Genomic DNA, 22,163 nt, shown 5'->3' on the forward strand with positions numbered 1-22,163 from the left:
ACTTATTTTGCATAGGCTACAGCAGATTCGAATATGGAACAATCACTTTGCACATTTAGTATGCGCTTAAACTGTTTGAAATTTCATGTGATGGCACTAAATATATTTTTAAAGGTAAGTTTTTATGGCAAAACTTCAAAACCATGTCGGTACACTTAGTGTTCTTTTGCAGATAATAAAAATTACATTTGAAAATTAAGGGGAGAGTTCATATTTAAAAATTCAATATAACACCCTGTAATTTTATTGGTTATCTTATGTTGTTAAAAAAAAAAAAAAGAAACAACAACAAAAAACATATTGGAACTCTGTATTCAGTGGGTTTACATGTTTAAAAAAAAAAAAAAAAACACTCTCTATGCATCTTAGTATATTTTACAGACTAAAATAGATTCAAGGGATGTGTGACCAGTAGAGTTCAAGAACAGGTAAGCGCAAACAGTCAGGCTTTTTCTTATAGCTTTGTCTTATGTTTTGCATGTGTGTATGCCTTGTTAGTTTATGAAAATGAATAATTAGATGATTGAAAATACCAATGTATATAACAGGGAGCTACTCTCAACCGCATGCATAAATCTATAGTTATTGTGCAGTCATATGCCCAGGATGCTAAGGCCAGGCCAGAGCTGCAGGCTGGGCAGTGTGTTTGAACAGAGATCAAAACAGTTAAAATGAAAACTAGCAGAGAAACAGATCAAGATCAGAAAATGAAACTTAAATACTGTCTGGAACTGACAACGTAGAGTAAAGCAAAGTAATGAGACAGAACTCTGGCAGTTATGAAATGGAGGGTTTAATTAATCTCAGTGAAATGCATTAATCTGACATTTGGGACATAAAGCACAAGCAAATTGAAGTAAACAAAAAATGTGAAGCAATATGAGTACTTTATTGTAGCTTGAAAACATACAATAACAAAATTGACAACACTGTATTCTAAGAAAATTTGCTATTTCTTCAGAAATAGCTGCCTCTGAGAGAGAGAATTTCAGGTACTTTTTAATTGTCTCAAAGTTAGTAATATCTCCTTTGCCATAATACAAATAATGTCAAAATGTTCAAAACACCTCTAGGAAACTGGCCTAAGTCGGAACGCTCTGACCTTTACAATTCTGTGATCCATAAGGTATCTCAGTCTTAATGGGACAGTATGCTGAGTCTTTCAAAATTGAGTCTAAACTGTGCTAAATAGTAGTTTAAGAAGCAATAATGTTCCTTGCACAGAAGTTTTTGTCTTTATTTGCTCTAAAGTAAACATAAATCTAACTTTATCAGTAACTTTTTTTTTAGGCTATTCTAAGAATTTCTTAAGATACGAACTCCCAAGCTTTTTCTGCAAGGTGGAGAATATTAAACAAATGCCCTAGTTTATTAGCAATTTGTGATATTTTTGTTTTACTTCACAACTATTATCTGCTGACACCAACAGCAGACTGTTGCATCCACTTCTTCTCATTCGCATTCTTTCTTTTTCACTTGAGTGAGGCCACCAAAACCAATTCCTTTGGGACCAGAATTTTTTGCGTAGCAAACTGAAAAAGAAGGAGGCAGGAAATAATCTGAATGTTTTCATGTGTGCTAACAGCTGCTTATTTGAGGTCTCAGTAGGCAAGTATCTATGTTTTGAGAAACGCAGACCACACCTCGAGCTAACTAACATAGCTAAGTTCAGTCTTGTGTGTGCTTACTCTCACCAAATGGGCACGGAAGGTAAAACAGATAAATCTGAGTTCTCTGGGGTGCTTTGCTGATCTGAAAGCTGATCATCTTTTTATGACCAAATCCTGCTACCAGGCCAGTGTATCTCCTTGCTGTATATGCCTGGAAATTCGGACAATAATGAAAGGAAAAAATAGTAGTGGCACTCTTCATGTGCTTGGTGACTGTATATGCCACGCTGGTTTGGAAACTCAGTGTGAGACAGTCCCCATCCCATCAAGAGAGGATGAAGTTTTCAGTTATGAATGCCTATTAAAAAAACAAAACAACAACAACAAAAAAAAACAAGGTTTTGTAGTATACTTAAATTAAAAAAAAACACCTTTTACAAATTGTTCAGTGTGTTAACAGTGGTTACTGAGGGAGTAGAGGGGGTGGTTGTAGGGAAAGAGTGTTCTCTTCAACATACTGCAGAGGGCTCTCCAGTCATGTGTGTCCTGTTGAGAGCTTGGAAAATACAGTTGCTTAGCTCATGTAAGTAACACAAACCTGCGAATTGATGATCCTGTGCTTTTAGGAGGCAGTGCTTAAAGACTGACCCGCACTGAGGGACGTCAGCACCTTCAAAAGCAGTTTCTCAGGGAACCTTGCTAACTAGTCCCCTGAACAGCCTGAAGTCTGCTCTCCCCACATCCAGGGCTGAAGTTTTGGTGGCAGTTTTCCTTCTGTCACCAAAAATTTTAAACTCAACCGCTTGCTTCATGGTCACTGTGACCAAGATGGCCGCCAATTACCACGTTCCCCACAAGACCCTCTGTTGTCATCCTGGCTGGGTGGTCTGCAATAAACTCCCACAACGCCATCCCCTTTATTTGTTTGTCCCTTAATCCTTACCCAGAGGCTCTCAACTTTGCCATTGCCAACTTCAAGTTCTACACAGTTCCACACAGCCCCTCCTTTGCGTACATCGCCACCCCCCCCACCTCGCCTGCCCTGCCTGTCCCTCCTGAGGAGCCTGTAACCATCTATTGCAACACACCAGCCACAGGACTCATCCCACCAGATTTTGCTTATGCCGATGATGTCGTAGCTGTGGGACTGGGCCAAGACTTCTAGCTCATCCATTTCATTCCTCATACTGCATGAGTTTGTGTAGAAGCCCTTCAAATGCACCTCATTGCATGCAGCACTTTGTGGAGCAGACCGAAGGACCTCACTAGCACACAGTCCCTCTGATTCTAGCGCACCATCCCTTAGCTTATCACCGGCATGCCTGGTTTTATCCCTTTCCCCCTTTGACTCTAGTTTAAAGCACTATCTGTCAGCCCCGCTAACTCCTGAGCAAAAATCCTTTTCCCCCTCTGAGAGAGGCGCATCCCATCTGGTGCCAGCAGGCCTGGTGTCGCATAGACCTTCCCATGATCGAAAAACCCAAAGTTCTGCTGGTTGCACCAGTTCTGAAGCCACACATTAATGTGACAAGTCTGCTTGTCAACATCGATCCCCCCTATTGGAAGGACAGAGGCAAACACAACCTGTGCCCCTGAACCTTTAACTAGTCGCCCCAAAGCCCTAAAGTCCCTTTTGATCACTCTCGGACTTCTCCTTGCTACCTTGTCATTACCAGCCTGAAAAACCAGTAGCGGGTAGTAGTCGGTGGGCCGTACCAGGTGAGTGACTTTCCTGGCAATGTCTCTCACCTGAGCCCCAGGGACGTAACAGAATTCCCTGTGTGTTGGGTCCGGTCAGCATATTGGGCCCTCTGTCCCTTTCAGAAGGGAGTCCCCGATGACGATAACCCTTCGTTCTTTCTTGACAGATGTAGCGATGCAGGGGTAGGTTGCCTTGCCTTAGGCATCCTCTCCAGCTGGGACGGGCTTTCATCTACATCGTTGTTTTGACTGTCATGTTCTAGAGCCTCATAGCTGTTATGTAAGGGTAGATGGGAAGGTGAGGTGGGCAGAGAGAGGGCTCACCTACCACCCCGAGCAGGAGCCTGCTTCCATTCCCCCCCTTGGCCTAGGTCCCCTGCTACTGCCTGGCGGAACGGGGGAACTTTTGTCTTCTGTGTAGCAGGAGACACTTGTGCTGTGGCAGGCTCGTGAGTCTGTCTCACGGAGGGTAGAGTATGTTTCCACCAGTCAATTTCCCTTTCTGACTCGTGATGCTCCTCAGCCTACTCACCTCCTCCCGAAGCTCCGCCACCAGGCCAAGCAATTCCTCAACCAGGGCACACCTCCCACAGGCATACCCCCTGCTGCTGCTGTCGGACACCGACAGAAGACTCGGGCACACCCTGCAGCCCAAGACCTGGACAGCTGCGTGTTTCCCCGAGACCTCCATCTTATCACATTGGTGACTGGCTGGAGAGGCCACAAGAGATGCAGAGGCCATGGTTTTCTGTCTGGGATACCATGGCCGGCACCTACTGCTTGTGCCTTCCTCAAAAGCACCCAAGGGTGGTCATTTCAGAATAAAAAATAAAATACCAGATTAAGCGATTCCTGAATCTGAAGTAGGGCAATATTTCATATATTGTGGGCTTAGTTTTTTCCTGGGTCAGCTGCAAAAATGATGTGACTCCATTGGAAAGCACAGCCTTACTTTTCCAATCACCATCAGCAAGCAGGGCCTTTACTACTTATCACAGCTGATAATTCTTACCTCTTTAGTATATGCCAGATTATCTCTGAACAGCAGAGATATTTCAGGTTTGGTTCCACAATACTTAAGGTGTCATTTTCCACAGGACTTACAGTGTCATTAAACAGAGTTTTAGAAACTCCAAATCTACAGACAGACTTGGTGTTAGGAGTTGTTTAGTCTCAACCCCAATATCTGTTGTTTACTTATGAATTGTTTGAATAATGAGATGATTGAGTAACTGGAGTATACACAGGACACCCTGAGAACAATTGTATACAAAGTGGTGTTAATATGCAATCTAACATAACTGAAACTGAATTGCAGTTGAATGAGATATGTTAACAGACATATTTAGTGGTAACATTTGGCTTACCACACAGGCTCCCTTACAGCTATGGCTGTATGGGACATATTTGTCCCATAGACATATCTATGACATGTTTTGGCTATGGCATTATGAAGCTCCACAGTAAATCTGGTAAATGTAGGATTTGTTGACATTAATGACAAATTCAAGCATTACAGGCTGCTGATAGTGCTTCAGTTTTCTGAGAAGGTCAGAGAATGTGTCTTGCAGAAGAGCAGCCAGTCTTCCTCAGATTTCTCTTCTGGCTAACCCCATGTTCAATTTGCACTATGGAAAGAAGTTAGCGTTTACTTTATCCAGTTCCTAATGCTCTATGAAGGAGGTCATTAATATATATATATTCTGTTATATTGCCATCTCATTTAACTGAATAACAGACTCCTACATTATCTTCCTAAAAGGTTTCTGCTTATGTATATTTGTCTTCCATGATGTAGCCTACAGGTCTTATGAGTAATCAGACCTTCCAATGGCAACTAAGAAAGGGCAAGAAGAAACAGCTTTTATTTAAGGGTGTGTCAGATTCTGGTGCGAACATGAAAGAGGAGGGAGCTATGGAGGGGTGGGGAGTCACCAGCCCTAGAAGCACAGGGAGTGGTTACCAGTGGGACTGTATAACGGGTAGGCTGACATGGTTCACCTGTCTGGACGCAGTGTGGCAAAGCTTAGACTAATTAATCTCAGTGCTGAATGCACATCTGGCTGCGCAGATGGCTCCACAGACTGGCTCCACTGAAAAGGAGGCAAAACCCATTTCAGACTTTCCACAGCATCTCACTTGGGAAGAGATCAAAATCCACAACGGCCGTGGCCAAAGTCAGCAGCAGTGGCTGGTGATTGACAGGAATGTTTACGATGTCAGCACGTTTTCCAAACAGCACCCTGGAGGCAGCCGAGTTATTAGCCACTATGCTGGGCAAGATGCGACGGTAAGATGTAGGGTGACAGTGGAGGAAGGTGGTGCCATTGCTGTGGTAGGATGGTGTGGTGGGACTGCAGCAGAGAACACCTGGGCTGGTTGGCTGCTTGGTCAGATAACGTAGTGGATATGTCTGTGCTGTCTGTAAAAATACCATTCTGGTTACCCTCAAGGTCAGAGTTACCAGCTATGCAAATTGTAAAGCTCTTTGGGTGCGTTACCTGCCGATGTAAACAGCGCGTAGCCGTGTACGTTGCCTTGCCACCAGGCATGATTAGGCAGGCTGTCTTCCAGGTGCCTGAAAAGTGTTCCTGTTGCAGCAGTGTGAAAGGGAAGAGGGTGGGAGGTGGTATGCTCAGTGTGGACTCTGAGCAACGCTGATATGACATAAGCAAATGAAATTCGAAGAGAGAGGAAGGTGGTGAATAAGGAGGAGGTAATATTCAAGCATAAAGAGAAATTAATTTGGGGGGGGGCAGTGCAGCAAGAAAAGGGGGTCATCAAGGGAAGGACCTTTTTTTTTGTACAGGTGGGTGATGGAAGAGAGTCTTGACGAAATGTCTATTTCAAAGGATGGAGAAAAAGAAGTAAAATACAGGAAAAATGACCCAGAAATCAATAGAATGATATTTGACTGCATAAGATGAGGAAAAAAATCTACAAATAATTATCTGAAAGTAGATTTTCCAGAATTATTTGCAAAAACCTTTGATTTACAGGATTTCTCTAATTTGTTGGTCGCTGACAGAAAAAACTAATTTTAATTAGACTATTTGATAAAAGTTGATACAGAATTTCTGAATTGTCATATGCTCATTAGAAGCATGACCAGGTTTAGGATATAAACTTACATTACAGGAACCCAAATTTATTTCTCGTCATGAAAGACTTTCTAACTTCAAGAAAGTTGATTATTCATCAGTTTTCAGTTTGTAAAATAGGATAGCATTTCCTAATTCATAGACCAAAATGGATCAGAGAACCTATTACTCACAAATCATTCCTTTCACCCTAGCTGAAAATGAGGCAGAAAAATACCTGTGTTCTCAAATGAAGAAAAACTTCTGGGTCTCCTTTGTTTTTTTCTCTAGCTCTGGTAGGTTCACAGGCTGTCAGATACAACACTGATCTAAAGGAAGGGTTGTTTGTCCACTGTGCAGTATCTGTATAGGATGATGTGAGGTTGCCAACAGTGCTGCATCAAAAACTGGCTGAAGAAGGAGCACCAATCTTGCCCACCAGCCTCTGTCACCTCTCTAACCAGCCTGTAATCTTCTCTGTCAGTCTTTTCAAGTAAAACTTGTGTATACCAACTCAATGTAGTCTTTAAAAAGAGTTAAGCATGCTGCCCATGCTAAAAGTCTTTCTTTCCACGAAAACTGTGTTTGTAAAGATTAATGTGCCCATTTTAAATGTACACAACCCTTTCTGCTGATGTTTTGTGCCATGCTGTAATGGGCTTGCTGCAGCAATAGGGACATTGAGGCTGCCAGACTTAAGAATGTAAGACCAGACAGACCAAGCCATTTTAGTGATCCCCGTTGCTGTCTCCTGAAGTTTCCATTACTGGACTTTTGCAAAAGGAGTATAGGAATATGGAATACTTAGAATGCTTTTTTCCCCAGGCTGTGCCCTCCCAGCTTCAACAGCCACCACTGCTAGGGACCTCTAGCTCAAGACTGTGTTTAGATTATCATGCTTTATAGACACACATAGGTGTTATCAACAGTGAATTTGTCCGGTATGAATGAGTTCAAAGAATGATCTTTGATCTTGTGGTATTCCCTGTGACAATAATAGTACAATCTGTTTTTTTCCTCATTATGCCTCACTATTAATTTCATACATTTTAAACCCTATTCCTGATCCTATTATTCTTATGTTATGAAATTGTGAATATATTTCCATCCGTTTCTCAATGCTACTCGTGATTTTGAAAACTCTTTAACCTGTTACCTCTTTCCCAAGGTAGTCTTCTAGTAAGAAAGCTGTATCAGAACTCTCACCATCTTTGTTGCCTGTGTATAGCTATACTACACTGTTTTGAAGACAGAAGGACCAGAACTACATGCAGTCATCCAGCACTATGGATTTATTCATTTTGATGACATTCTGTCATGTTTTTGATTTTTTTTATTCAGCTAATCTTTATTATTATCTTTGTTTTTAAAATGCCACTAAATCCATTGTTCATATATTCTGAGAAATGTACACTTTTACATAAAAGCAGAACTGGAAGATGTCTCAAGAATTTGTCTGATATGTGACATTGCCTAAAGTCCAGGATTTTTTTATTTATTTTTTTACCAAGTACTCTTGACCAATACAGTTCATAATCTTATATATATGGTGAGAATTATCTTCCTCTATATGCATTACTTTGCATATATAGACAACATGCTCTGCAGGGCATTACATTGATGTCAGATGTTGGGGGTCAGGTGCCTTGCAGATGATTTCCTAAAAGTTAACCTCTCAGAAGATGTTAATCAGAACCTAAGAGCAAAGAGGATAAACAACATGTTGCAGGATGGAAAAACTTTCATTTCTCTGATACAGATCTATAATACTGAAATTGTGTATAGGAGCTTATGCATAAAAGGCCTCTGGCGCCTTTTTTAAGCTCCTGTATAGATACTTACTGCTTTATTCAGTTTTAGAATTCCTGGGAAGAGGAACCTACATAAAAACATACAAAAACCTGCAAGATGAGGAGCACAAAAACAACAGAAAGATTTCCCCAGACCTATGGGTTTGGACAGGGTTTCTGATTATTTGCCTTGACAAAGGGCCACCAGGTCTGTTGAAAGCTCATCGGTTCAAAATGTCACCTTTCTCTGACTTCTGTAGTGCTCAAGGATGGGCCTTATCTGAACAGAGAGTCAAGGGGAATGACTGCACAAGGGAAATCCTATTCTTGTCCAGAAGTGTGCAGATTTGTTTTTGTCCTGACTAACAGATCACTCCCATTTATTATCAGAGCTAAAATAAGCATGAGCATGGATGGTCAGACACTGAGGGTTTTGCTGCATCTACTCTTTCTGGAAGATAAAGGAGTACGGTCAATGTCTTCACTTTTCTTCTGGAACATTCACTGAGGAGATGAGTTACAGAAGAGCTGTGGTTTGTCTGGAGTTTCCTGTGATTTTTTTTTATTTTTTATTATTCCATATTTTATATTTCATTTTGAAACTGGTACTATGAATGGTTCTTGAACAGATCAGTTTGTGTCACTTGTGTAATTCGGATGCCCAGAATATCAATTATTCTGAAAAGAGGAAACTGTAAGAGATAACCAGTTATTCCTGCTGTGTATGGAACTTCAGCATACATTTCCTTGGGCCCTAGTGTAATAAAGACAGGATTTCAAAAACATCATTGTATTCTAAGCATGGCAAAGAGACACGTCATTCACTGATGTGTTTTCCTATTCCTGAGTCCTATCCATAGGGCAGGGCTGCTGGCTGAAGCCTTCTAAGGAAGGACTGTGTTGAAACTAACAGATGAAAGAGCATGTTCCCTCTGCAAATAGTTTTTCATCAAACATGTTCATGCTTATTACCAGCCTCACCCAGATATTTTTATGCCATCTAGTTTCTTGAAACTTCTCCAGCTTCCTTGGACCTAGCTCCTGTTGATGGCAAGGAACTACGGGAACTAAACTAAAGGAACAAAAATCTGAAGGTCTCTGAAAAAAAAAGGAGTCAGGATTATGTATTATATCAATGGTCTGGGAAAAAAAAAGAGGCTTGGCATCTGGCGTTTAACAGTACACCTTTCTTATTGCGTTCGTTTGTGTATTTATCAGGATGCCTTTGTAGCATTTCACAATGACAAGGCTCTGGTGAGAAAATACTTGAAATCACTGCTGATCGGGGAGCTGGCACCAGATCAACCCAGCTTTGAGTCTAATAAAAAAGTGAGTGTCCTAGAATCTAATGGATTGGGGTTCAGCAGGGGAGGAGAAATTGGAAAGAGGGGGTAGCAGATATAATTTCTGGAACAGCATAACTGACACTGTGCCATAGGCTGGGTGGTGGGGAGGTAGCTGCCCGTAGTCATGCATGGAAACATGCAGTGCTGTTCCAGAAAAGCTAGATCCACACCTGGGTGTGACGAATGGCCAAAGTCATCTCAGTTCTTCCTACTCTGATGTCTCACTAACACAGCCCGTCAGCAACTTCTTTTCCAATGTCAAAGCAAAGCTGAGATCTATTGATCTCATGCTTATTCTTCCACAGAGACCCTTCTGGTAGAGATCCCCACTGAGTTCCATGGCTACTCTGGGATTCCTGTGTCTGCTGCATTATGTTTTTAAAGTAGCTAGTCCATTAATACTCACTTTACCCACAGAAGTCACTTTTAGAGGACTTTCGTGAGCTGCGCTGCACCGTCGAGAAGATGGGACTTCTGAAGCCAAATTACACCTTTTTCTTCATGATTTTTCTTCACCTCCTGGTACTCGATGCTGCATCCTGGCTCATGATCTGGTACTTTGGGATATCCTTAGTGCCTTTCCTTGTTGGCATGGCGTTCTTCACCATTGCTCAGGTAAAACACTGACAGCAGTTCATCAGTGCAGATATGTCATTTCTTCCAGATGGAGAGGATTAATGAAATATATTCCAGTCATCACTTTATTGCCTTCTCTTAGATCTAATAAGCTGGCTGAAGACAACAACCATGTTCTACATCACAATTTTCATTGCTTCCAGCAAGTCTAGGTTTGCTGACAAGCTGCTCACTATGGCTGGTGGGGTGCTATGAGGTTGAGCTGGCAGTTTCACAAGATGAGATGAGCTGATCTAATCACTCACACTAGAGAGAAGAGGCAGCATTCATTCCCAGTTCCTCTTCCAGCTCCACATTCTGCTTATTGTCTGATGGCTCTGGTGTTTGTTGGGTCCTTTAGGAGCTGACTCCGCTTGCTAACCCTGAAGAGTTTTCTGCTGGATTACTAAACTAATTCAACTCATAGAAAGGCATGAAACATGCCAGGGTCAGAGTAGGAAAGGAGGAAACAGGACTCTATGGTCCTTGGGTGGGAGAAGTTGGAGGGTGAGAGGAAAGCAAGACTTTCTTAGTAGTGCTGAAACCCTACATTAGTCCATCCATTCATGAAATGAGTGGAAGCTCTGGATTTAGAAAGTCTTGCACTTTCTAGATGGTTACTTGGAAATTATATATATTTGCAATGGCAGTCATAGACATACGCTGTAACAGACATATTAATTGTAATGACACTTTTCTGCTACAATAGAATCCATATCTGGCATTGAGCAGCTTTGATGGACAGTGGCCAGGAAGAAAGTTCTCAGCACTGAGCAGATAGGACTGCAAGTAGTGTTTCTTCCTCAAAACAGGAGGAAGATGAACTACCGCTGTGGAGTTACAGAGGCTCCCATGCGCAAATTAATACAACACTGCTGTGATTCAGTTTCTCTGGTGATCCTTTTGTCTTCTAGATCCAGATGGGCTGGTTCCAACATGATCTGGGACACTGCTCTGTCTTCAGGAAGCCTAAATGGAATCATCTGCTGCAGATCATTGTGATAAATATTCTGAAGGTAATTGCCTCACTGTGGGAATATTCTCTGGGGCTAATCTGGTCGAAGCAATGAATGGGAGTGTCCCTACTTTCAGGCGGCACTACTTGTGAGGAAAGTGCAGTGCAACATTCAATAACAGGTGAATAAATAGCGATGGAATTGCTGATATTATTCGAATTTGAATTCCTGGTCTTTGACTTTTCCTGCAGGGGTTACCTGCTAGCTGGTGGAATCACCTGCACAACCAGCACCATGCCAAACCCAACTGCTTCCGCAAAGACCCTGATCTCAATATGCACCCTCTCTTGTTCAGCTTGGGAAAGACACTCTCAGTGGAGGTGAGTGTGGGGGCATCTGGACAATGCTAAGATATAGCCTGGAGAAGCAAATAGTCAAAAAGTCAAAATTATGCCATAAAAGATTTAAAGACAGAAAGCTATAGACTGAAGTATAAAAACATGGATAAAAACATGGATTGTCACTTTCTGGCTGAACCTGTCATAATTTCCAAAATGTTTGAAGGTATGACAGTCTCATGGTCTATCTGTTCTATCTGTTGGTCTATCATTCATGCCAAGGTTCCAGTTTGATGTATCTAACTTAAGCACCTACCTCTGACCTGGTTATCATGATGCTTAGGCGATAGGTCCTGGGAAGTAAAGTCTTAAATTCAGTACTTAAGTTCTCTATGTTGCTAGAAGAGCATGGTAAGCACCTTGAAACCCTTCCAAAGAGTGAGTCAGTTCACGTGATTGGTGTTAGATATTGTTAGTGATATTGTAGATAGTCAGATGTTCCCTTGTGGTCTTTTTGGTTGTGGGAGCTGCTTTGCACCTAAATCTTGCACCACTATAGCAAATTATTTATTAATCATAAATTTTTTACTTTTATAAAAATTAAAACCATGAACACAGCTCCCCCTCATTCCTGTGATTTGAGATATCATTAGGCTAAATAAGGTCTCTTTATCTTCTCTTTCCCCAGCAATTCTGTTTACTCACAGGGCGAAGAAAGGGCCTCTTGGTTAGCTAAAACATCCTCTTTAAATTATGTGTCTTTCTCCTTCAGCTAGTAATAAGCAAAGAAATTGCAGTTCTCCAATGCATGTAGAAAATTCCAACTCCACTGTCTCAGAAAGACTCCTGGGAAGAGAGCTTATACAAAATATTTATTCATAGAAAACTGTTAGCTGAAACCTGGAAGAATTTAGCCAGTGATCTTCTGAAAGATCTCTCATGGCTGTATATTAGCATGAATGTGCAGTATCTAGAACGAAAGTGTAGGAAATTAGTTCTCATCTTTTTCTGCTTTTAACAGAAATGAGTCAGGCACGCTGTGGATGGGTAAAATGGATTTCAGTGGTTTAATTTAGTTCAGTTTGATTGGTTGGTTTCAGTTGGTTGGATCTAGTGTAAATATTTTTGATTTTTTTATCAGTAACAGGGGAGCTATGGAAATAGTTTGCTCTACCTCATTATTTTGTCCTTTGAAGAATCAGAAGCACAAAATTTGCAGATGATATCAAGAATCCTTTTGTGTGAATAGTGGAAAAAAACACTGTGAAGCAATAAAAGTACTTATGCTATACAAATATTTAATCTCTTTGCTGTTTCATGAAGTTAAAATATTCGACAAAAAGGCAGATGCCTTTGTAGAGTGTTTACTACTTGGATCTTGTAGAAATGATTTTAGTTGTTATAGGATAACATCCAAATTCTTATGTATTTTCTAACCACTGTTTTCTTTACCACTCAAAAACCTGGGATGTTCATCACCATCACTGAAAACTTCCCCTGCAAAATTCAAATGCCTTCTGAGCATTTTTGTTATTTTTGAGTATTTTTCTATCTTATCATGAGTTTTGGAACTCTTCCTAAAAATTGCTGTGTTCTCACATCTGCATATACTGATATCTGGATGTAGAGGCTCAGATGAAATCTGTTTCTCTCCACTGCTTTGGGAGTTCAGTACCTGCTTTTCAATAAGAGAGGTAGGATTAGACAGATTTAAGAGGTATGTTAAATTAGTTTGTTATACAGGAATAAGGAATATCTCATGAAGTGTCTCAGTTCTCCAACTAGCCCATTACAATGTCTTTTTTTTTTTTTTTTCCAGCTTGGAAAAAAAAAGAAGAAGTTCATGCCTTATAATTATCAGCATAAATATTTCATCTGTGAGTATTTCTGCTTTCTTGGAGTGCTGTAGGAACCCCCACCCAATAATCACACCTGCATTTCCTTCCCAAAATAATGGCATTAAAGATACTTCCATTAAAGTCACAGCTTCAGGGACCATCACATTAAGGACACTTCATGTAAGGAGTAACTGCCCCTGATTATGTGATGTTGGGTACCATAAAAGGGTTAATCAGGTGTGAGGAAGAAAGGGATAGGAAAGAAAACCAGATGGGAAAGAAAAGAAGAGGTGATGGATGCTGGAATGAGAAGAGGAACAGATTATATAGAAATGTAAAGGTTAGTGTAAATGGGAGATAGATTCTTCTTTGCAGTGAAAGAAAAATTGCTTTCTGTAAGATTTATGGTGGAGTGTTATAAATGTTTTTCTGCTTTCATTCTTTCCTTCAGTATTGGCCCCACTTGCCCTTGTACCCTTCTTCCAGCTGTCTGTATTCTACTTTGCAATCAAGAGGAAAAAGTGGTTGGTAAGCACTGCTTGCACTGACTAGAAACCTTTCAACAGATATTGCCACTTGTACTGTATTTGATTGGGATGGAGTTAATTTTCTTCTTAGCAGATCATGTAGTACTGTGTTTTAGATTTGTGACAAAAATGCTGATAACACACCAACATTTTTAGCTATGGCTAAACCACTTTTGCACAGCATCAGGGCTTTCTCTGTTTCTCACTCTGCCCCTCATCCCTCCACACCCACCAATGACTAGTGCAAGACACAACCAGGCAGATCACCCAAACTGACCAAAGAGACATTCCATGCCATAAAATGTCATGCTTAGCAATAAAAGGGAGAAGAAGGGGTTTAGGGAGATTAGCCATCTTTTGCTTGGGAACAGGCTGGACGTCAGGCTACCTGTAGGAGGTGGCGAGTGACTGTTTTTGTGTCACTTGCTTTGTTTTGTATTTTTTTCTGTCTTCCAATTCTTCATTTACTAAGCAATATTTATCTCTACCCACAAGTTTTATTGCTTTTACTCTTCCTTTCCTCTTACCCCATCTCCTGGGAGTGGGGAATTGAGCAAGGGGCTGTGCGGTGCTTAGCTGCCCCTTAGGCATGACCTACAACACTGCTATGTGGCTACATCACCCTTCAGCTGAGGTGACTGTGGGGTCTGGGGTAGAAAAGGCTGATTCGAGACTTGCTGCAGCAGGAATGCCACTCTCTCAACAAGTCCAGAGTGACTTTTTGGGATGAGGCTTTTAGCAGCAGAATAAAAGCTAACAGAAAACTATCAGACCTAGATGGAGTGGGATTATGGGTCTATTTGCTGGTGTTTAGTTACTGATGGTAAAGTGAGTGCAATGGGAATATTTTGGGGATACACTCAGGAGGCAGAATGATTATGTCACTTCTTGATTGCACAAGGAACGTATTTTATGCTGCAGTTCAAGTGAAGAGAAGAGGAGGAAGTGGAGGGATAGAGGGACTTTCTCAACAAAAGCATCTCTTTTATTTTTTTTCCTCTTTCTTTTTATACAGGAACTGTTATTGATTGTGTCTTTCAACATCCGAGTTTGTCTCATGTATGTTCCTTTAATGGGATTTAGCAATTTCATGGTGTATTACTGGATGTCCAGGTAACACACAGCATACCCAAAGACCCCACAACTAATATCAGTAAACAATAATGAACGTGAATGGAAATCAATAAAACTTAGTCATACTATGCATACTAGTCAGACTTTACAAAATTATATTTTTTCACAGAAACAAATAGTGAGCCAAGAAAAACACTATAAACTGGAGGTGGTGGGGAGGCTGCTCAGGGCCATCTGCAACTACAGATTTAGTGGTTCTTAAAAGTTAGGAGGCAACTCCTAAGAGGAGGGAAAGGCAGGGAACAGAAAATAGTGAATTATGTAAAAGTGCCCTGTTATATAAGACAAGACTTAAGAGGCTGGATAGATAAATATTTTCAGGCAATTGATTTTTGGGGCCTCCTTAGTAACTGCCAGTGGAGAGCAAGCTTTCCCCCCTACTCCCTGGCCCTTTTTGTGTCAGTTGCCTAACTGTATTTTAATGACAAGTTTGGATGAGATTAGAGATAACATAAATGTGTTCCTGTGTTTATCTGGTCAGGTATCTAGAGAGTACATGGTTTATTTGGGTCTCGCAGATGAATCACATTCCAATGAACATTGATTATGATAAGAACAAAGACTGGGTATCTACTCAGGTGAGAATCTCCTTTCTTCTGGAAACTGGATCTGTAGTCCTGAATTATAGGACAAAGATAGTATTGTTCTTCTCATAGCTAATGTTAATGCTTTCATAATGAGGTTTGTCATTGCTGTTTTCTGCATTCAGCTGTGTATTTCTGTAGTAGTCAAAAACTTTCAAACTCTTAAGATGGAAAATAGGACACTTAGATTTAAGAAACTTACCCAAGATGTGTAATTTATTGGAGAAGAAGCTCATCTGTACATGTGTACACAGATTTTGTCCTCATACTTTTCCATTTGATTCCACTTGTACAAGTTGGAAGAGTCCAGAAGAATGCTTTTTGTTTCTTCTTCTTAGGCATCTTTTCTTTCTATCCAAATGAAAGAAGTGAGGAGAAGCTCTTAAAAGAATCACATTCAGGCCTATGTGGATGTCAGTGAAGAAGCTATTCCTGAGCCAAGAACCAAATTAAGCTGTATCTTAACAATCCATTTCAATCTAGACTTTCTTTAATTCTTAAGGGCAATGAAGGTAATGATCCCTGACACTGAGTTGCTTTTTATGTTAGATAAGGATGGGAAATGATTGCCGGGGTTCAATTATCTGGATTTTCAGAAAAATAATACAATAGCTAAATCATGTCTCTTTTCCTCCCAGCTCCATGCAACGTGCAATGTGAACCAATCTCTGTTCAATGACTGGTTCACTGGGCACTTGAACTTTCAAATTGAACACCAGTGAGTATGATTAGTGGGAATAATATGGGGCACTTAAAAGTGATAAAAGTCTTGTAGTCTCGCGTGAAACTATATTCATCAGAAGATTCTTTGCTCTCATTTTGGGGGATGGCTGGGAAATGTTTTGAACAATGTGACCAGGGCATGGTGCAAGCTAAGCCCTACAATAGCTAAATCTTATTCAATTCTGCAGCCTTTTCCCCACAATGCCTCGACATAACTACTGGAAAGCAGCTCCTCTTGTGAAAGCCCTTTGTGACAAGCATGGCATTGAGTATAAAAGCAAGACTTTACTCAGAGCCTTTGTAGATATTTTGCAGTAAGTATCAATTAACACAACAGTTTTGCTCTGTAATAGCATGCAAGTGAGGGACATGCACATAAGCAATCATTTTAAATTGATATCTGTGGAGTGATCAAACCTATTTTTTTCCTTAAAGCACTTTTAACTGCAGTTGGTAATATGAAGAGAGAGGCCATGATCTCATTGAGAGGGAATTCCCAGTATCAGGTCCAATCACACAGTGTTCTAGCCCTCAGCCATGATACAGGCATCCTTATGTATAGAAGTGCTCTTTCTGTTAAGGAAACAGCATTCCATATATCTGTCTTGTGGTTTTCGTATTCTATTTAAAAATGCTTGCTAGGTATTTAGCATATTGCCTGGGATTAAAACTGTCAAGGCCACTCAGGGGAAGCCAGGGGAGATACTCCCTTAATAAGAAGGAATGGTTTGAACTCCCCTTCCACCACACCTTGCTGCATATGCCACCTGTTAGGAACAGGAGAAATGTCTGGTGTTATCCAGAGCCCAAATTTTGCTTTGTTAGCTCAGGCACAGTATATTGGAGCCTTTCCAGGCACTGCTGCTGTCTCTGACACAGCTTATTCCACTCATCTACTGTAAAAACTATATTCTTCCCAGTTCTCCTGTTTCTAGAAGAACTCTCTCAATGCAGTTTTTAATCTATTTTTTCATGTTTTCCCCACTTCAAACCATCTTCATTCCTTAAGCAAGTATATTTTTCCCCTCTGAACTGCTACTGTTAGCAATTTGCCTCCCCTGAAGCCGAATAGTGCCTCTCCATAAGTGTGTTTTTTTTTTTTTTTTTTAAATTTCTCTTCTGGCAGCTCACTGAAGGAGTCTGGGGAACACTGGCTTGAAGCCTATCTGCATGGATAGAAACTGGCAGCTCTCAGAGGGAACCTCTTCACCAGACAGCTGCTGCAAAGAGTCAGTGAAGACAAACAGAGTGTCTGTGGCTTTTGGCATAGGAACTTGGGAGCTGGGCAAAGCAACTTTCAGAAAGAAAGGGGGGGGGAATGGATTAAAGATACCTTTTTTTCCTTGTTCTGAACCACAGTATTTCTATTTTGCGCTGCTCTCAAACTCAGCATTCAGAACCGTGTTAAAGTGGGCCTTTAAATTTGGGAGAAGTAGCTCTTGAATAAGCTTGGCCAATTTACTGTGTAGGTGAGGGATGAAAGCAGCCCAGCTTCTTGCTTATGGGAAAATTTAAATGGAAATTCATAGTGGTGGCTTAGTGGCTCAGTGAAAATGGATAGGACAAATCAAACTGCAGGAAGTCAGAACACATTAGGATGGGGGGTGATCTTTAAAGGATATTCTAGAATAGATAAAATAGGTATACAAAAAGAACAAGATGGTCCGGGGTATGTTGCCAGCACTGGTGATCACATCTGCACTACTTGCTCTAACTAGTGAAATTAGGTGTTATAAAATGTACTGTTCATGAATTGCATAGGGAAGTAGATAACTGGATGCTAAGTTTTACACCTAAAAGAGCTAGTTTAAATGCAGTCAAAAATAATACATACTATACAGACTTTTTGATGTATAAATATATGTATTTGAGTGGTGACTGTGCTGTCTGATTAGCTTTCTGATTTGATGCTTTATAGATTCTTGCTGATGTTAGAGTACCTCTAAAACTCTTAGTTTCAGTAGACCAGCTCTGAATGAGACTCAGGAACCTAGGCATTGAGGAGTGGTTCCAGATCACAAGGTTATATAGGGTCCTATATTTGCTTTTATTGACTTTTATATGTATTAATTTTAATCTAAATACTTATTTCCAAGTGATTTCAAGGACATGGGAATCTGCATACCTAGGCTGTTAGGCAACTAAGTTTCCTGTATCCAAAAAAAAAAAACAAAACCAATTAAATCGTACCTATAAATCAAACTCTCATTCCATGAAGGCCTTTCTGGTCCTCACAAATTTTTCCTCTACTTCAGCATCCCCAGGAACCAGCTCCTTTCCTGGAACTAACTCATAGGTTTTGTACACCGTACTTAGCTGTTTGGCCCCAAGAAGGACCTAGCCCCTCCTTACTTATGGTCCTGTGCATTTTCCGCTAGTGGAAAGCGTAGTGACAGCCTGTGTGGAAGGCACAGTAGGTCTCTAAGAACAGCAGAATTCTCCTATTGGTTTGTGAGAGAGCCAACAAAATGAAGAAGCTAGGAGGAGTAGGCCTGCAGTGGAGTATCTTCACTGAAAGTCCTTTAAAGTTATGGGAAAGGTAAATTGTGAATGAGAAGACATGAGAGCTGAGATGAAATGGAGGATGTATGAAAGAACAGAGATGTGTAGACATCAGTTAGTAGCAGGACAAAAACAAAAAGAAGGCGATAACAGTTGAGTAATGATAACATGGTTATTTGGAAAAGCTAGAATAAAGGAAAAAAGAGAAATCCAAGGATAACAATAAAGTACCTCTTCGTGATTCTTAGATTGATAGTCAGTATCTGTTTTAGAAAGAGCATATGACCTGTGATTATTCTTGCTGACCTTGCAAAGGAATTATCAAATGATGTCACTTTCTAAAATGAATTATAACAAATATAGTCCATTATGAGACAACTGAGCCACACTAGCAGAACCTGTATCGTGGTGTATTTACCTAACCGACCTAAAACTGTGAATGCAGTTTGTAATGCCAAATAAGTAGACAATGTGCCTGCAAGAGCAAAGACCAAGTGGAAGAAAAGGAATTCTTCTCTTCTGCCATTCAAATCCAGAACTCTGTGCCTCAGGCTTTCAGTGGACAAACCATGCAGAAGGGGAAAACAAAAGAACTTTAAGTGAAATATCACTGTGGACAAGCAGACACATCTGCAACCCATTGAGGAGCAAATTGCATGCATTACAAGCTACAGACAACATCAGTGTTCTTCTAAGTGACAAATATTACCAAGCCCATAAGTTAAAGATTCCAAGAGAGCAGAAGGAGTTTGGACTTTTTTTTTTAAGAACATGTCCATTTTTTTTTAGTTACAACTTGCATGTGCAGGTACTAATAACACTCATTTATTTATTTCCTAAAAATAGCCAACAGATGTCATTGAAAAAGATTTAGATTAAAACGTACTGTTATTCAGAAACTGCTTCGAGTGTAATTTGAAAATCCCTTCTAACTACTACCTAAAATAATTCTGTTTTTCCAAAGCTGAGGTCAGTTATCTGCAATTATGTGTAACAGTAGTAACATTTTTTTAGAAGTACTTAAGTGTTAGTACTGTCTTAAGATGAATGCAGGGGTTTCACTGCCTCCTCTACTTGGTAAAAGATGAAGAAGTTTTAAAAATGCTCTTCCTGGTGAAGGTAATTTAAGTATTAAGGATCCCTATGCTTTATTACTAGTGAGACTTAAAAGCTGTGGAGATCTTGGGTCCTGCTGAAATTCTCTAAAGACATGACTGACACAAAATGGTTCTTCCTGGTTTCAGTCTCACGAATCAATGTGATTATTCATTTCATTTTGCTAGTGTTCTACTTGTTTGAATGTATTAATTGATTGAGTCAGTCTTTTTGCAACCTCCTTTTAATTAAAATATTTGTCTCCTTAACTGATCCTACAGTGGGCTCTGTGTCAATATTGATTTCTCTCTTTACCTGTTTCGTAAAGGTTATTAACATGCATGAAGCTGGTGTAACTTTGTCTAGTTCTAACATAGTTCACAAACTTCAAGAATTTGGGGTAATTCCTGGTGAGCAGTTGGCAAGCCACTTAGTTTGGCATCCAAAATTCTTCATAAACTTAATGTTCCCTGAAGGGCACTGTGTGTAATCTGGAATACCTTGAAGAACGAAGGAAATCAGGGAAGCAGTTTGCAGAACACTGCTTTCTTCAGGAGTTTATACTAAGATTCTGCTAGTAGCGTTTTTTCTTATACAGATACACCAAAATTGTCAGATTCCCAGAGGTATCTCAGAGGATCCTTTCCCCACAAGTCAGTGATGGCACAAATGGCCACCCTGTTTTACAGTAAACAAATGTCAACCTTCAGAGGGCTCTAACAACAAGGAGGGCTGCAAGAACTGCAGAGCCAAAGAAACGTGACACATTTGTTAGGAAATGAGTTCTGCTCATGTAAATACAATGTGTCTTGCAGGTTATGCAGTGTGCTTTTTGTTATACAACAATCCTATTCCCAGATTCTCATAGGGTTTCAAAGTTTAATTCTATTTGAAATAAGGGGAAATAAAAGCTTGGTAGAGTTCAGTTTGTACACCCAACTGTATCTGCATCCTCAAAGCTTCTTTGCCTTATTCCAGTCATTTCAGGTAGATATAAATTCATAGTTATTCAGCCAGCTGTTAAACAAAAATGTTTGTTTCAAGGTGTTGCCTTTCTGAATAATCAAAACTACAGAGTCCAGAGACTGCTGAGGGGGGAGGAAAAAAAAAAAAAAAAAAAGCCCTGACCTCTCTCTTCCAAAGGATAAAGCTAATCCCATATTAGACTTGTTAATTGATTCCTCTTCCCATCTGCACTTGCAAAATATTGCCAGAGTTCTTCATTGTTATTTCATAAGCTCTTAAATAATTGACTGGAGGACAGCTTTGTTTGACATGAAGAAAGTCACGAAGTGTATATAATAAATATCCATTATGGGGCAATCAACAAGAAATAGACAACGTCTACAATAGAGTTGGATGCCATAGAGGGTTATGTCCTAGTCTCCCACCTAAAATACCTTCAAGTGTTGCTTGTATCTGGCTCAGTAGGTTCTGCTATTATTCTAAAGCTCTTCAAATGCTGAGTTATACTTCTGTGCATGTACAGAACTGTCTCACCGAGCAATTTTCCTCTTATCATCCACTTAAGGGTGGAGCATATTAGTTTTTCCTGTCTGCCATATTGCCTGAGGGGACTAATCCCATAGGCATGCTTGAAACAAGCTTGATATTCTGTCTGGACCGTGCTTTTCAGAGAATATTTATGTTTATTTTCTTTCTAAAATGGAGATAAAAGAGGTGTTCCTCCACTTTTTCGTGATAGAGTTATGTCAGTGCACTAATACACAGTTGCTATGCCACAAGAGTTGCCTAGGTTCAATTCTCTCCCTAGCCAAAGGGATTCAAAGCCATGATGCCCACCCCTCTCCTGCCTATGGTCTGGGTAGTGACATGTTCCTCTCTTCTTGGAAGTTGTGCTAAAAATCATTATTCAGTGCTAAAAAGAATTCAAGACTGGCAGAGCTGGCCTCTAATTTAGGGGGTTTCTTGTTGGGTTCTCAGCTTACTTCCTGGTAGGAATTCTATCCCCATTTTAGTTGTCCTTTCTACACCTTAGATACAATGTTTAGTGATAGCTGCAAGAGCAATACTGATATAATACCTAAACCATTACCTTAGGCAGCCTTAAGTTGTACTTCTGAGCCTGTCCTTATTTCAGTCTCAACAAGGTGCTAGAAAACAGTGTGTCAAGACTGAGTCAATTGTTCTGTTGCTGTTTATTGACATTCTTCTTGAGGAAATTGCTGTTAAGGAACATGCCTTGTGCATATGCTGCAGACTTTGAGAAGATTGGTGATATATCTCTGGTACCAGAACAAAGCAATTTAAAATGACGAAAGTGCTCTGTTCCCCTTCTGTGGTCATTACTGCCACCTAAAATA

General features: G+C 40.3%; 1 protein-coding gene across 1 annotated transcript; it reads left to right on the forward strand.

Moving 5' to 3' along the window:
• The first annotated feature begins 97 nt into the window (after positions 1 to 97).
• On the forward strand, positions 98 to 20,117 carry LOC308196078 (acyl-CoA (8-3)-desaturase-like). The gene is made up of 12 exons (XM_080594564.1): positions 98 to 5,601; positions 9,400 to 9,510; positions 9,945 to 10,142; positions 11,057 to 11,158; positions 11,350 to 11,478; positions 13,256 to 13,313; positions 13,726 to 13,802; positions 14,817 to 14,914; positions 15,417 to 15,513; positions 16,158 to 16,237; positions 16,431 to 16,556; positions 17,369 to 20,117. The coding sequence occupies exons 1-12, from the start codon at positions 5,383 to 5,385 to the stop codon at positions 17,418 to 17,420; spliced, it is 1,347 nt and encodes a 448-aa protein (XP_080450690.1). The 5' UTR covers positions 98 to 5,382; the 3' UTR covers positions 17,421 to 20,117.
• The last annotated feature ends 2,046 nt before the right edge of the window (positions 20,118 to 22,163 follow it).

The sequence above is a fragment of the Anser brachyrhynchus genome (assembly GCF_964034855.1).
Source record: "Anser brachyrhynchus genome assembly, chromosome: 5".
NCBI lineage: Eukaryota > Metazoa > Chordata > Aves > Anseriformes > Anatidae > Anser > Anser brachyrhynchus.

What these genes read in the sequence shown, in the direction of transcription:
- LOC308196078 (XM_080594564.1), top strand. Translation starts at nt 5,383, where the DNA reads ATGGCTCCACAGACTGGCTCCACTGAAAAGGAGGCAAAACCCATTTCA. An exon ending in TCAGCATAAATATTTCATCT is followed by an intron (nt 13,314 to 13,725) that starts GTGAGTATTTCT and finishes TCTTTCCTTCAG; the next exon opens with TATTGGCCCCACTTGCCCTT. An exon ending in AAGACTGGGTATCTACTCAG is followed by an intron (nt 15,514 to 16,157) that starts GTGAGAATCTCC and finishes TTTTCCTCCCAG; the next exon opens with CTCCATGCAACGTGCAATGT.